Genomic DNA, 15,085 nt, shown 5'->3' with positions numbered 1-15,085 from the left:
TTTGGATGTCTTCTTTGGAAAAATGTCTGTTCATGTCTTCTGCCCATTTCTTGATTGGATTCTTTGTTCTTTTGGTGTTGAGTTTGATGAGTTCTTTATAGATTTTGGATACTAGCCCTTTATCTGATATGTCATTTGCAAATATCTTCTCCCATTCTGTCAGTTGTCTTTTGGTTTTGTTGACTGTTTCCTTTGCTTTGCAAAAGCTTTTGATCTTGATGAAGTCCCAATAGTTCATTTTTGCCCTTGCTTCCCTTGCCTTTGGCGATGTTTCTAGGAAGAAGTTGCTGCGGCTAAGGTCGAAGAGGTTGCTGCCTGTGTTCTCCTTTAGGATTTTGATGGACTCCTGTCTCACATTGAGGTCTTTCAACCATTTGGAGTCTATTTTTGTGTGTGGTGTAGAGTACCTTTTAGAATTTTGATCCCTGCGATTGAAGCACTCCTTCACTGTAGAGTTCTAATGGGTTTATAAGGTACCATCCTAAGTACCCTCTGTTTAGCATATAAAGACAAAAACTTGGAGTTTGCTTAAAAAGAGAAATAACTGTTGTTGAGAACTTGAGTCTTTTCTTAAGAAAGTACTAGAATTTTAAAGAACCTAGAGGAAGGTGAGTCTTAGCCATCAAATAAGTTTTTGGAGACTTTCTTTGCAGGGACAATTTGATCATGTAATTCTCTGATAAAAATCTTTGATTGGTTATACACATAACCAATAAAACCAATACATATATCAGGTCATTATATTGTACACCTTGAACTAATACAATGTTATAAGTCAATTGTATCTCAATAAAACTGAAAAAAATAAATTTAAAAAGATTAAAAAGTTTTCATTGACTCCCTGTTACTCTTTTTTTTTTTAAAGATTTTATTTATTTATTTTAGAGATAGAGCACGTGAGCAGGTGGGGGGGGAGGGGCAAAGGGAGAGGGACAAGCAGACACTGCCCTGAACAAGGAGCCCAACATGGGGCCTGGTCCCTCAACCCTGAGATCACAACCTGTGCTGAAATCAAGAGTTGGACACTTAATCGACTGAGCCACCCAGGCGCCCCCTGATTACTCTTAAAATATCATTTATTATAGTATAAGACTCACAAAGAAAAAAGTATGAGTATCATAATACACCTAAATGAATTTTTCAAATCTTAATATAGCTGTGTAACCAAGATGAAGAACAGAATCAAGATCAAGAAACAAAGTATTACCTGACCCAGGAGCTCCCCTCAAGTCTCCTAGTTTTGCCTGCCCTTCTCCTATAAAAGAGTATTCACTCATTTCTAATGACATAGAGTTTTTAAAAAAATATTATTTTATACAGATAAAATTATCCAGTTTGTACTCTTTCATTTGCCATCTGATGTCTCTCGCTCAGCATGTTTCTAAGAATCCTCTACATTGTTATGTGCACTGGTAGGTCATTCTCAGCGTTGTAAAATGTTCCACCATATTATTGATGAGCATTTGGGTTGTTTCCCATTTTGAGCTATTTTAAGTAAAGTTACTATGACAATTCTGTCCATTTTTACTGGGAATAAACCTGGGAATGGAAAATAGGTACACGTAGTAGACAGAATTATATGCCTTATAGAGATTTGCATGTGTTACCTTACATGGCAAAAGGGATTTTACAGATGTGATTTAAGGATCTTGAGATGGAAGGATTGTCCTGGATCATCCGGGTGGGCCCAGTATAGTCACAGATGCCTTTAGAAGGGTAAGAGAGGGGCAGAAGAGTCAGAGGAGGAGATGTGATTATGGAAACAGAAGCTGGAGTTTGTAATACAATCGCTGGAAGGGGCCCACAAGCCAAGCGGTGGGGGCAGGTGGAGAAGTCAAGGAAAAAATCCTTTAGGACCTTCAGAAGGAACACAGCTCTGCTGATAACTTGATTTTGGCTTAGACCAATTTTGTACTTCTGATCTCCAGATCTGTAAGATAATACATTCATGTTGTATTAAACCACCAAATTTGTGGTAATTTGTTATAGCAGATATGGAAACTAATATAGTATGTAATAGAGTTTATATGTGGTCAGCTTGAATAGTTACTGCCAGAGTTTTCAAATGTTGCACCAATTTAAACTCTCCTTGGCAGTCCACTTTTTCTCATATCCTTGTTAACACTTGGTATTGTTTGTGTTTTTTTTCTTTAACCATTCTGGTGGACATTTAGTCAAATCACATTGCAGTCTTAATTTTATTTCCCTAATGATTAATGATATTCATTTTTTCCACATATTTATAGGCTATTTAGATACTGTTTTTCAAAGTTTCTGTTCATTTCTATGGAACGGTCTGCCTTATTCATTCATAAGATTTTATTCACATATTCTGAAGCATTTTACTGATCTCTTTTCTCCCCCTTTGGCAGTTGTACATATGTATGTTGATCATTTCAATTCATTCTAGGACTGGGTTGGATTGGGGTAGTTGCAGTTTTAATAAGACTCAATCTGTCTCTAATTTTTCTTTTTCTTGGGCATACTTCTCCCAGGCTTTTAATTGAGAGGTTGGAGGGTCTTTGTCTCCTCAGCCCTGAAATCCCGAGTTTGATCTAGCTCTGCCATTCAGAGGTTTCCAGACAAGGCTCTTCAGCCTTGTGCTTCATGAAACTTCAGAATCTGGTGAATGTCTTCATGGGAAGGAAGACCTGCTTGTGTTGCATGTTCTCTCCTCTCAGCTGGCCTTTGTTTCCTATATGTTTCCACAGATAAGAAGGATAGTTTACCTCTGACCTTTGAAGTTTTAGACCTAGTTCCCCGGCTACCCTTGCAGGTCCATAGCTAAGTAAAATCTAAAATGGGACACTAGGGATGAGAGCCCTTAAGTTTCAAAATTTTTACTCCAGTCCCATGAACCACTAAACGCTCTGCTAGTTTCTTCTCTAGCAGAGGTTCTCGGCTTGGTACAAACTTGAATTTATAAAAATGTATATGGCTTCTTTAATTGTTACGGTGGGAGCCCTGGTCTGGCCTCCACTCTTCTTCCCCCATTACTCCCAGGATACATTCCCAACATGACTTTTCTGGTCCCTTCTTATCAGCGCTCATTTTTTTTTTCCTTTCTAATTTTTTGTCTCTGTATTGGAGTTTCAGTTTGTGATTGGATCATCCTCTTGCTTCTCAGTTTTACAAATACCTGAAACACATGTCTATTTCCTCCCCTTCATCTGGATAACTCATATTCGTTTTCCGAATCTCAGTTTAGAAATGAAGTGTTCCTTGATGTCTCCCTACCCATACACATGCTCAGATATGGGTATGACATCCTCTGTCTGCTCCTATAAAGCTCTTATATATCCCCAACTTTAGTAATTACCCACTGTTTCATAATGGCTCACCTCCTTGCTTGTCTGTATCTTCTGCCACGCTCTAGAAAAAGCTTATCTGTGTACCTCTGTTCCATACTACATTCTTATCACAAAGCACAGTGCTCATTACATTTGACATTCTGTTGAAATGGATGCCTAAAGTGTTAAATTAATATTTAAAGGCTTTAAGAATTAGGAGGAAATCTGAGGAGAAAAACTAAAAATAAAAATACCTTTCAGTGGGGCGCCTGGGTGGCTCTGTCATTGAGCGTCTGCCTTCAGCTCAGGTCATGATCCCAGGGTCCTGGGATTGAGCCCCGCGTTGGGCTCCCTGCTCAGCGGGAAGCCTGCTTCTCCCTCTCCCACTCCGCTTGCTTGTGTTCCCTCTCTTGCTGTCTCTCTCTGTCAAATAAATAAATAAAATCTTTAAAAAAAAAAAAGATTCGGACACTTAACCAGGGAAAAAAAAAACCTTTCATTAAAAAAATAGTAAGCACTTAAAAGCTAAATGAGATCCTAATGTGAAGTACTTTTAGAAAACAACAGTTTGTATGTATGTATGATAAACAGGGACATGAAAGGATGGTACAAAAATGTTGGGGTGATTATCATAGGATAATAGAATATCAAATAATTTTTACCTTTTTATTTATATCTTTATGTATTTGTTCCTTTGCAATGAACATTGTATGTCATCAGTTATAAAATATGAAGCAGTTTTCATTGAGGTGAAAGAAGAAAACAAACATGAGACTAAGATATTTAATTAAATCCTCCATGAGGATTTGTTGAATGCACAAATATGACCCAGTAGTTACGGAAATGGATAAAGCGCTCAGAATTGAAGAGTGGAGTGAAATAAAGAGTTCAGAGGAAAAAAATCCCCAATTTACCTCAAGTATCAGGATAAAGTCCAAATGGATCAAAGAATTAAATGTAAACTATGAAACATTCGAGGGCTGGAAGAAAACATTAGTGAGTAAGCTAGGAATAGGGAAAACTTCTCTAACTGATCTAACATCTAGAAGCAATTATGAAAAGATTGATGATTTGATTATATTAAAAATTTTACATGGCAGGAAAAAATCTTAAGCAAAATAAAAAGACAAGTGACAAACTTGAAAAACATAACTTACATCAAAGAAAAGAAGCTAGTTTCCCTAATATAAAAAGCTGCTAAAATGAGATGAAAAAGACCAACAACCCTAAAGAAAAAAAAATATAGATACCTTTTATTTGGAAAAGATGTTCAGTGTCCCCCCATGAACCGAGAAATGCAAAATTAAAGTAAATAGAGACACCATTTCTCATCTATCAAATGAGCAAAAAAATTTTTAAAAGTTTAAAAACACACTCTGTTGATAAGCCTGTGGAGAAATGTCACTCCTCACACATTGTGAATTCAAATACAGACTTTATTGGAGGGGAGTTCATAGTATCTAAGAAAGTCATATAAGCATTTGCTTTTTTACTCAGCAATTCTGCTTCTAAGGATCTATTTCATAGACACATTAGCAAAACTATAAAAAGACGTATTCACAAGACTATTCATTGGATCATTATTTGGAATAGAAAAATACTGGAAGTAGCCCAAATGTTCATCACTTAGGTGATTAAACAAACTGTGATGTGTCTATAGAATGGAATGCCATGCAGCTATTTAAAAAGAATGAGAGGCCAAAAAAAAAGGAATGAGGAATAGCTTTATATGCTACTATGGAACGATCTCCAAGATACATTAAGTTAAAAAAGTGGAGAAATATGTGTGCAGTGTGCTATTGTTTACCTAAGATAGGGAGTGGTATAAATATACATTTTGGCTTATATTTTTAAGAAATGGAAGAATGAACCATAAAATCCAGAAAATGATTACCAATAGCAGGAGTGGGGGAGGGGGAGGGTATCTGTGAAGAATACATTAGGGGAGACCAGGGATAAAAGCTAGACTTCTTTGAACCTACTTTGTTGTGTAGATTTAACTTCAAAGTCCTATAAATATTTTATGTAGTTATAAAGAATGAAAATGAAAGAAGAAATTACTAAAGATCAAAAGTAAAATGGAAAATCTTAATGCAGATGTTTGTCCAGTTGGTGGCAAAACCACATGGAGAGGCACTCTTTCATTTGACTACTTTATAGTAGTTGGTTTTCTAGCCCTATTGGGATATATTGAAAGGACAATGAGAATTCCCCCCAAAATCCCATGAACTCTTTTAAGTAAGCATGTTACTGATGATAGTATTATTACTGTTATTCTCAGACTGTTGTGTGTGTTCTATGGAATGCATACTTGATTCTGTGAAGAGGGCTGAAAACTAGAAACATTTATAGGGGATGGAGGGTAAGAAGTTGAAGGGATTTTTTGGGGTGACCTTTACTTTTTTCTGTGAGATAACAAGGGTGGTCATTTTCATATTGTAAGTGGATTCAAGATTAGCTAGTTAGGTTGGAAGAGAATATGTGTGCTTTATATTCCTGCTAAAAGGGATGATTGTAGGATAGAATTCATACCCAGTTGGTGGATTCTGTAACTTTGTGTTGCTGCTATTATAGAAAAACACAACTAGGAAACCTCCTAGTGATCATAGCCAGATATAGGCAGGCAATTATTCTGTCCTAATTATACGGATATATAGTTTGCACAAGGGGTAACCTCAGGTGGTTGTTTTTGTTTTTGTTTTTTTAAGTCTGATTCTCCATTCAAAACTTAATGTTTTAGCTTTGATCAAATTTTCCATTCAAAAGTTGCATTTTAATGTCTGCTTATCTTAAATAGGGCTTCTCTGTGTTTTAAAAAGTTCTGAATGGGAGAGGATATTTGCAAATGATATATCTGGTAAGGGGTTACTATCCAATATATATAAAGAACTCATACAACTCAGCACCCAAAAAAACTCCACCAAAAACAAAAACAAAGAACCTGATTAAACATGGGCAGAGGACCTGAATAGACATTTTTCCAAAGAAGACATACCAACAGGTACATGAAAAGATGCTCAGCATCATTAACCATCAGGGGAATGCAAATCAAAACCACAGTGAGCTATTACCTCACATCTGTCAGAATGACTAGAATCACAAAAACAAAAAATAACAAGTGATTAGGATGTGGAGAAAAAGGAACCCTCGTACACTGTTGATGGGAATGTAAATTGGTGCAGCCACTGTGGAAATATTATGGAGGTTCCTCAAAAAAATTAAAAATAGAACTATCATATGATCTGGCAATTCTACTTCTGGGTATTTATCCAGGATTTTTAAAGATCTCTTTCTATTACTGATTCCTAATCTAGAACATACTTTGTATAACTTGAAAGTTTTTACATCTATTCATACTGTTTTATGGCATCAAATATTGTTGATCTTGATATTCCACTTCAAAATGTGTGCCTTGCTGTTTTGAATGAAGTATTATATAATGTCAATTAAGTGAATTTGGGTATTGTTTAGATTTTCTATATGCTTACTGATTTTCTGTGTACTTGTTTTATCAGTTATTGGAGAGAAGGAATTGAAATCTTCAATTGTAATTGTTGATTTGTCTGTTTTCTTATAGATTAGGCTTCGGAATATGTGTTTCACATATCAAATGCAGTGAATAGGAGGAAAATTACTTTTACTAGCATTATTTAAAAAAGCCTCATTAGAATATATCTTTGGTTTGTCCTTTACTATAGGCTATTTGTAGCATCAACATATACAAAAGAAAATTTATCTGCCACATTTTATTTTATTTTCTTATCCATGTTATTATTTTGCTTGGCAGCTTCTATGTTTTTGAAACAGGCATTCGAAGGAGAATACCCTAAATTATTACGTCTTTATAATGACTTATGGAAGCGTCTTCAACAATACAGCCAAAATATTCAAGGAAAGTTTAATGCGAGTGGAACTACAGACCTCTATGTTGACCTACAACACATGGAAGATGATACACAAGACATATTCATACCAAAAAAGCCAGATTATGAGTATGTTTGTTTAATCAAATCTGTTTGCTGTCATGATAAGGATTTTGTCTTCTGTTTTTATTATAAATTAGAAAATGGGGATATGCTAATCTTCTATATATTTGTAATGATCATGTTTTATATGTATACCATAGAAGACTTTGCAATACTTAAAGGAAAAAGTCAGACTTGATCCTTAGTTGAGCAGCCTAGTTCTTAACTGGAATCTGATGTAAAGTACAGCACCAAGTAGGGTGAGTAGAAGCTAGGAGATGAGCATATGTGGTCACTATCTTTTAATTGGTAATATACCTGTAATTACATCAGATAGTATCATTATTGATGGACCACTGGCATAAATATGATATAAAAGTAGCTGGTGTGTTCAGGAACTGTAAGGGAAATAAATCTTATGATGGGATAGCTTCTCAGTCTGGTAGGAAAAAACTGAGTATAGTCACAATTAAACCTGAAATCTCTTAGCTTACTCATAAAGTACAGTGTATGTAGCCATAGTTAGGTGCAACTTTGGAAAACAGTATACCATGTCAGTAAGTTTAAACCAGCCAACTTCCCTCCTTAGTTGAAAAAGAATATTATTTTCACATTTCTCTTTGAACAACAAATCAATTGATTGGCTTGCACATTTTCTTTTAACACTAGAATCATTTACTGGACAAGGCTGACTCAGGTAACAGCAGATTCTTACCACCTACTTTGTAAAAAAATGCTGGGTGGATATAAATGTTTCTCTTTCAGTTTTTATTTTTCTAAATACTTAAATTGTATCCACCATAGTAAGAAGTCCTGGCTAGTGAAATATAGGATGTAGAAGTTTTCACTGGCAAAATAAATGGCATGGCTGTAGGCTGGGAAGATAGAATGAGACTACATTTTTCTCTTCAATAACTCTTTTATGCTAAACATGGAAATTAGGTAAGATAATGGAAGAGGGGCAAGAGAACTTAACTCATTTCTTGATCTACAAAGATCTAGTAAGTTTTTTTAATATTATATAAAATACAATATATAGTACCATTCTATTTTTTATTTTTAAATCCATATTCTGGCCCCTAAAAAGGTCTGGAAGTATACACAGCAAATGGTGATAGTGGTTTATCTCCAGGAGGTAGAACTTCTGTTTTGTATTTTGTGCTTTCCTTAAAATTAAAAAGGAGTGTGGTCCAGGAAAGAGAGGAGACAGAACCCTGTTAGTACCACCGTTTTCCCTGGGTGACTGTGGGCATACGCAAAGCTATGCCTCTCTGACAAAGGTTTCACACTGGGGGAGAAATAGACTTCACTAAAATAATCTAGCCAGTCACTAAACAAGCCCCAAGGTGCGGAAATCTAGTACCCAGAGTTGCAATAATGTATTATCTGAAATGTCCAGTTTCTAACAAAAATAATGAAGCATACAAAGAAATATAACAGTATGACCCATACACTGAGGGGAAAACAAAAAACAAAAAAACAAGCAACAGAGACTGTGAGAGTGACCAAACATCAGATTTAATAGAATAAGACTTCAAATTAGCCATTAGAAATATGTTCACAGAAGTAAAAGAAAGCATGATTAAGTAAAGGACTATATGATGACCATGTTGCATCAAATGGACAATATCAATACAAAGATGAAAATTATAAAAAAGAATCAAATGGAAGTGCTGCAGTTGAATAGTTGTCACTAAAATTTTAAAAATCACTAGAGGGACTCAACAATAGATTTGAACTAGCATTTATAAAATTAGCCAACTGGAAACTAGACTTAATGTAGGCCTAAAAACAGATAGGAAGAAATGAAAAAAAAAATGAACAGAGCCTCAGAGAAATGTATGGCACCATTAAACATACCAACACACATGTAATGGGAGTGCCACAATAAGAGGAGAGAGAGAAAGGAGAAGAAAAAATATTCAAAGACATAATGGCTGAAAACTTCCCAAATTTATTGAAAAATAACCTACACACCCACGAAGCTCAACAAACTCCAAGTAGGATTAACTCATAAAGACCACAAACAAGACACATCATAGTATAAGTGTTTAAAGTGAAAGACAAGGAGAACATCTTGATAGCCGGCAAAGAAAAACTACTCATCAGTTATAAGGGAGCCCCAAAAGATTTACAGCTGACTTCTCAGCAGAAACAAAGGAGACCAGAAGGTGGTGGGCTCGAAGTGCTCAAAGAAGGAAATTATGAAGCAACAATCCTATATTCAATAAAGCTGTTGTTCATAAGGAAGAGAAGTAAAGACTTACCTAGATAAACAAAAACTGAGAGAATTTGTTGCTAGCAGACCTAACTTGCAAGAAATAGTACAGGAAGTTCTTCAGGCTCATAACCAAGTCATCTCAGTTGGTAATTCAAGTACACACAAATAAAGAGCACCAGTAAAGAGAGTTAGGGAATAATAAAAGATACTACAAATGCGTATTTTCTCCTTTTTTCTCTTACCTGATTTAAAATGCAGCTGTATAAAATATGTATAGAATGTATTGTTGGTCACCTGCCCTTGCCTTATCCTATCCAAAATAGGATGAAAAAAAAAAAGAGACAGAGAGAAAGACAGCTGAACACATTCTTTCTGGCTTGCTTGCTTTATTTTTCTCTTAAAACTTATGACTCTCATATTCCATATTTAAAACACTTAAAAAATTTGTGTTTATTTTTGTGTGTGTCTTTCTCATTAGCAACATTAAGTTTCTCATTAGTAAAGTTTAAGAGGACAGGGAATTTTGACTTCACTACTGTATTTCCCACACCCAGGACTTACCTGGCAAATTGTAGAGACTTAATAGTATTTGTAGGAGGGAAGGAGATGGGGACAGTGGGGATATGAAAAGTTGTGTTCAAGCTTGGAGATCTTAGAAGAGTAGTTCAAAATGATTATTCAGATATGGAAGCTCCTTAGTAAAGCTAAAATAAGAGCAGACTTCTCAAACAGGATGGGTTTTAGGACAGTTATCTGTTTGTTTTTTTAAGATTTTTTTTTAAGATTTTATTTATTTGACAGAGAGAGACACAGCAAGAGAGGGAACACAAGCAGGGGGAGTGGGAGAGGGAGAAGCAGGCTTCCTGCCGAACATGATCTGAGCCGAAGGCAGACGCTTAACAGCTGAGCCAGGCACCCCAGAAAGTTATCAGTTTTGACATTGTAGTCACCAAGGATCTTTAGTGCAGATTCAGAGACAGGAGGAGTGTTAGTACTTATAATTCAGAACTGAAATATCTGCAGAAGAGGAAAGAGGCTTCTTAAGGTCAGTAAATAACAGGAGCAAAAATAGCAAGACATTTAAATAGATGGCATGGTCTTCAATAGAGGATTGCCTCAGGCAAATTTAGATACCGTCCTCCCTGTACCCATTGTATTCTATCTTCACCTATTCTAGAAATCACTATAGTTAGCACTTTACCTGCACATTTCTTCCCTGCATTGTAAAGTACTTGTAATCTACATCTTCCCAGCACTTAACAAGGCCTGGTACATAGTATTCTCAGTAAATACGTGCTGAGGGAAATACTTATTGAATGAGAAATGTTAAGAGATAACTATGGAATTATGATGTACGAGCCAAGAGCATTGTGACCTCTAGGGCTCATTAGATGACCAGAAAGGGTGGGAAAAGAAAAAAGCCAGGTTTCATAAATTACACGATGGAGCAAATCAGATGTTTTTAAGGTTGACATTTAGAATGAAGGGGGATTTGTTTAAAAAAAAAAAAAAAGAATGGAAGGACTGGTAGAGGGATTATAAACAGGAGCGATGTGAGGAGATACGGAGTTAATTATAGGAATAAGAAAGCAGATGGAAATAATGGTTGTAGACATTTGATAGTAATTGCCAAAGGAAAAGTAGAAGACCTGATAGTGGGACTGCTAACTGAAAATACAAGTAATTGGAGACATGGGAAGATTAAGAAAGAAAGATGCGTATAGTAGGCTAAGTTCCAGTTTGTGAAGAATATGGTGAAACAAATGAGCTTAGAACTCCAGTTGAGAGGATTTATGTGATTGCAGCACTTTGAGAAACACTTTTTATTTGTCCCCATTCTGTTCGTTTGGCATTGGAAGGCTGATAACATCCTAGACCCTGGGCACTTCCCTCTCGGGGAGCTCTGTGAGAAATGGCGGCTGTGGGTGGAAAGAGTCGAGTCAGTGGAGCAGGTTTCTGCTCACTTGGCTCTCTCGTGAAGCTTTGATACTCTCTGAAAATTGGATTTCCTAAGCAAAGGCATAGCCCCATTAGAATTAGTAAGATTTTACATTGTTATTCTTTTAGTTTCAAATGACAGACTTACTAGATACTGGCATATATTATATTACATTTATACATAGGACTTATTTATAAATAAAAATGTTTAGTTCTCAATAAATGTTTAGTTATGAAATGTATTTGTAAATATATACATTTTAAACAGAATTTTTTCTTTTTGTTCATAAAAACGTTTTATAAAGAAGATAGGTTTTTAAGAAAGGTGTTTACAACCCAATACAATAGCATTTAGTTTTGTATAATCTGAATTCAGTTTTAATAAATTTTGCCCTCACAGCCCAGAAAAGGCTTTGAAAGACTCACTGCAACCCTATGAAGCTGCTTATTTATCGAAATCTTTATCTCGACTCTTTGATCCTATCAACTTGGTTTTTCCCCCTGGTGGTCGCAATCCTCCTTCGGCAGATGAACTTGAAGGTATCATTAAAACTATAGCAAGGTATGTATTTTTATATGGTGGCATGCTGTAAAATGCCTGCCACATTTGTTAGTGATGTTTTAATTTACTTCAAATTATTCAGGTAATTAGTCCTGCAATTAAATCAAGAGTTTTGCAGTGAATCAGTACACATATAGTAAGTACTTAAGATTCCAATTAATAAAACCATTTAAATACAGTCTAAAAATAGCTTATTATAATTATTCTGTATCTTGTCAAGGATGCAAAGTAAACCTAATTTTTATGCCATAGTAAATAATATTATATAGTAAAATAAGCACAAAAATAATTTTACAAACTGAGAAGTTAAAGCATAGAGCTTAGGGTTTATTATCTTAAATCCATAAAGTACTTAATGTCATACACAGGATTATAATCTTGATTAGCCTACTTGTGTTTGCTATTTTGAGCTTTCTAAGTGAATGTGACAGCTTTTAAAACTCTCAAAAGGCAAGGTATCCTTATAGAGGTGCCACCTGAATGCTTGCAGACAATGTAATTATACTGTTGCCTTAGACATTTACACTTACCCAGATGAATTTGCAGTTAAGACTATCTCAGTTCCTGTCACAGCTAACAAGTTGTCATAACAGTAGGTCTGTACATTTGTAGATGAACATTTTGAGAAATAAAAATAGTAGTTAGGCAATAGAGGACCAAAGTATAGAACTGTCTAGATTGTTTTAGACTGCAGATTTGAAGCTGGTGACTTGCATGCTGTACATCTTGATCTTGAATCTTTCCGTAATTATCGTGACTTACCGAAGTCCTGACTAGATTTTTTTACTCTAATGTCTCTGTTATCTGTTTGGTATAGTAGTGACAAGAACAATCTTGGATTCAGTTTGATTTTTTTTTTTTTTTTTTTTTTTTGCAATTTGATCTTTTGACCTATTTATGGAAATGTTAAAGAGGCATCTCTCCCATTCTTCTGGGCAGCTTGGCAATGCTGTAATCAAATATAACATGAAGCTTGAAGAAGCATAGTTATTGCCAGTATTCAGTAGCATTTGAAAGTGAGCATTAATAAAGTTATGTCTCACTATTTATGAAGGGCATTTTTATCACACACAGTATGCACCAGTGTTGTTTCAAAGTCCTTCACTTTCTTCATAAAGAGAATCTGTTAAGTGCCAAGATGTATTTTGCTACTTCAGAGACAATAATTACTTTTCCTGCTTTCTACCTGTGTATGGGTTTTTGTGCAGTTTTTAACTCCTAGTATTTTTTCCATGGTCTTTGTAAACACTTTTTTTTTTTCTTTTTGGCAGTCCCAACCAATCCAGTGTTAAAGTTGAAAATAAGTATGGCAAAGGAATACTTCAAGACTCCAAATTTTAAAATTTCAAATTAAATTTTTGTTATGCTTTTGATATATTTAAAAAGCTACTCTGCAAAATAGCATGGATTGACATAATTTCTACAGAAACTGAGCATCTTTATGTATCATGTGTAATTTATATTTTTAGCCTATGTCCTTCCAAGGTCATCATTTCCATTCAAAAGCTGTCATTTCCTTGCAGATGTCTGTGATATGCAGTGTCTCGTATTGCACTTATCAGTATTAACAAGAGTGCTACTTTAGAAATCTGAACACAATTTACTCTTAATCACAGCCTGAACCCACACATGATGTGCTTTTATTAATGAGAAACTGGTCATTAACAAACCATCTCAAAGCACTTTTTCCTAATGCTGAATTTAGGAGGAAAAATTAAACAATACAACCAATTCTTGGAAGCAATCAGTGAAATCTATAAAAAGAATCACTACACTGCTTATTGGGTTTCAGTTTATATGTTGTTCTCTTCTTTGTTGATGAACTATGTTGCTAATAATTAAAGTCTGTTTTTGTTTTATGCAGTGAACTAAATGTAGCTGCTGTAGATGCAGACCTCACATTAGCCGTGTCAAAAAATGTGGCCAAGACCGTCCAGTTGTACGGTGTAAAATCGGAGCAGCTTGTAAGTGATACCCTTCTGTTAGAGCTCGTGATTTTGTTTAAAATTGCTAATTCTACTTGACTATAAGTATCAGTATTGAATTGACTGAATATTAATATACTGGTGGTTTTACTTTATTGAAATTTTGAAACTTTCTGATGAACTTGAACCCCCCAAAAAGTTAGATCTATTTAAAAAATGGCCCTCCTACCGTTGTTATCCTTTCAGAATGTAGGAAGGTTTTATAAGGCTTTTAAAAAAAATGCTTGCACCACCTTATGGCCTAATTTATATATATATATATATATATATATATGTCTCAGATTGATCAAAATTCCCCTGTGTTGTGACCACTCACCCCAGATATCATTCATGCAGTTTACCTATTGTGAAATTGACTTGAACTATTTTTTTTTTTTTTAAGATTTTATTTATTTATTTGACAGAGAAAGAGATAGCAAGAGCAGGAACACAAGCAGGGGGAGTGGGAGAGGGAGAAGCAGGCTTCCCGCAGAGCAGGGAGCCCGATGTGGGGCTCGATCCCAGGACTCTGGGATCATGACCTGAGCCGAAGGCAGACGCTTAACGACTGAGCCACCCAGGAGCCCCTTGACTTGAACTATTAAAAAATGGCTAGAGGAAGTGAAGTGCTTAAAATTGTAATAAAAAATGTTGATTTACTTTTGAAGCTTTTAACCCTAGAACATGGAATTTTAACCCTAAAATAATCTTATTTGAAATATTATTTGTATTTAAAATAATGTATAATTAGCTGAATCATAATCCTAATTTTATGTATTAATGTTTTAAAGTTAAGCACACGTGTTTAAATAGTGTATATGTATGCTAACTGAATGTAAAGAACGAGGCTTCAGTTTATTTTCAGCTGTGCTGCGATGAATTTTAAGGCACGTGCGAGCATCTCTGCTGCCTTTACAGGAGCGACCAACTGTGTTTTTCACTTTAGCCTCTCTGACTGCTCCCAGATGAAACATCATAAAATGAAGTAATGTGGTTTTACCTATATCCTAGTAGTTCTAGTTGGTTCTGGAATGATTTTTAGGGTAGGTTGGTAACAAATTGAACTGAAGGAATTTGCATAAAATGATCCTTGGTGGGAACAGTCATATGTGGCTTCTTTCAGTTCCAGTGGATGGCCACATTTT

The 15,085-nt window shown here is 35.2% G+C and overlaps 1 protein-coding gene across 1 annotated transcript in view; it reads left to right on the top strand.

Annotated features, from left to right (window-relative positions):
- Positions 1 to 15,085, top strand: part of COG5 (component of oligomeric golgi complex 5) — a 303,390-nt gene that overhangs the window by 228,014 nt on the left and 60,291 nt on the right. Inside the window, exons 12-14 of the mRNA XM_032402369.1 lie at positions 7,078 to 7,282; positions 11,815 to 11,976; positions 13,841 to 13,940. Of these exons, the coding sequence (XP_032258260.1) occupies positions 7,078 to 7,282; positions 11,815 to 11,976; positions 13,841 to 13,940 (467 nt within the window). The remainder of the gene's footprint in view (positions 1 to 7,077; positions 7,283 to 11,814; positions 11,977 to 13,840; positions 13,941 to 15,085) is intronic.

This window comes from Phoca vitulina, unplaced genomic scaffold, assembly GCF_004348235.1.
Source record: "Phoca vitulina isolate PV1807 unplaced genomic scaffold, GSC_HSeal_1.0 scaffold4, whole genome shotgun sequence".
NCBI classification, from domain to species: Eukaryota; Metazoa; Chordata; class Mammalia; order Carnivora; family Phocidae; genus Phoca; species Phoca vitulina.
This window is presented reverse-complemented; position numbering and strand designations above follow the sequence as displayed.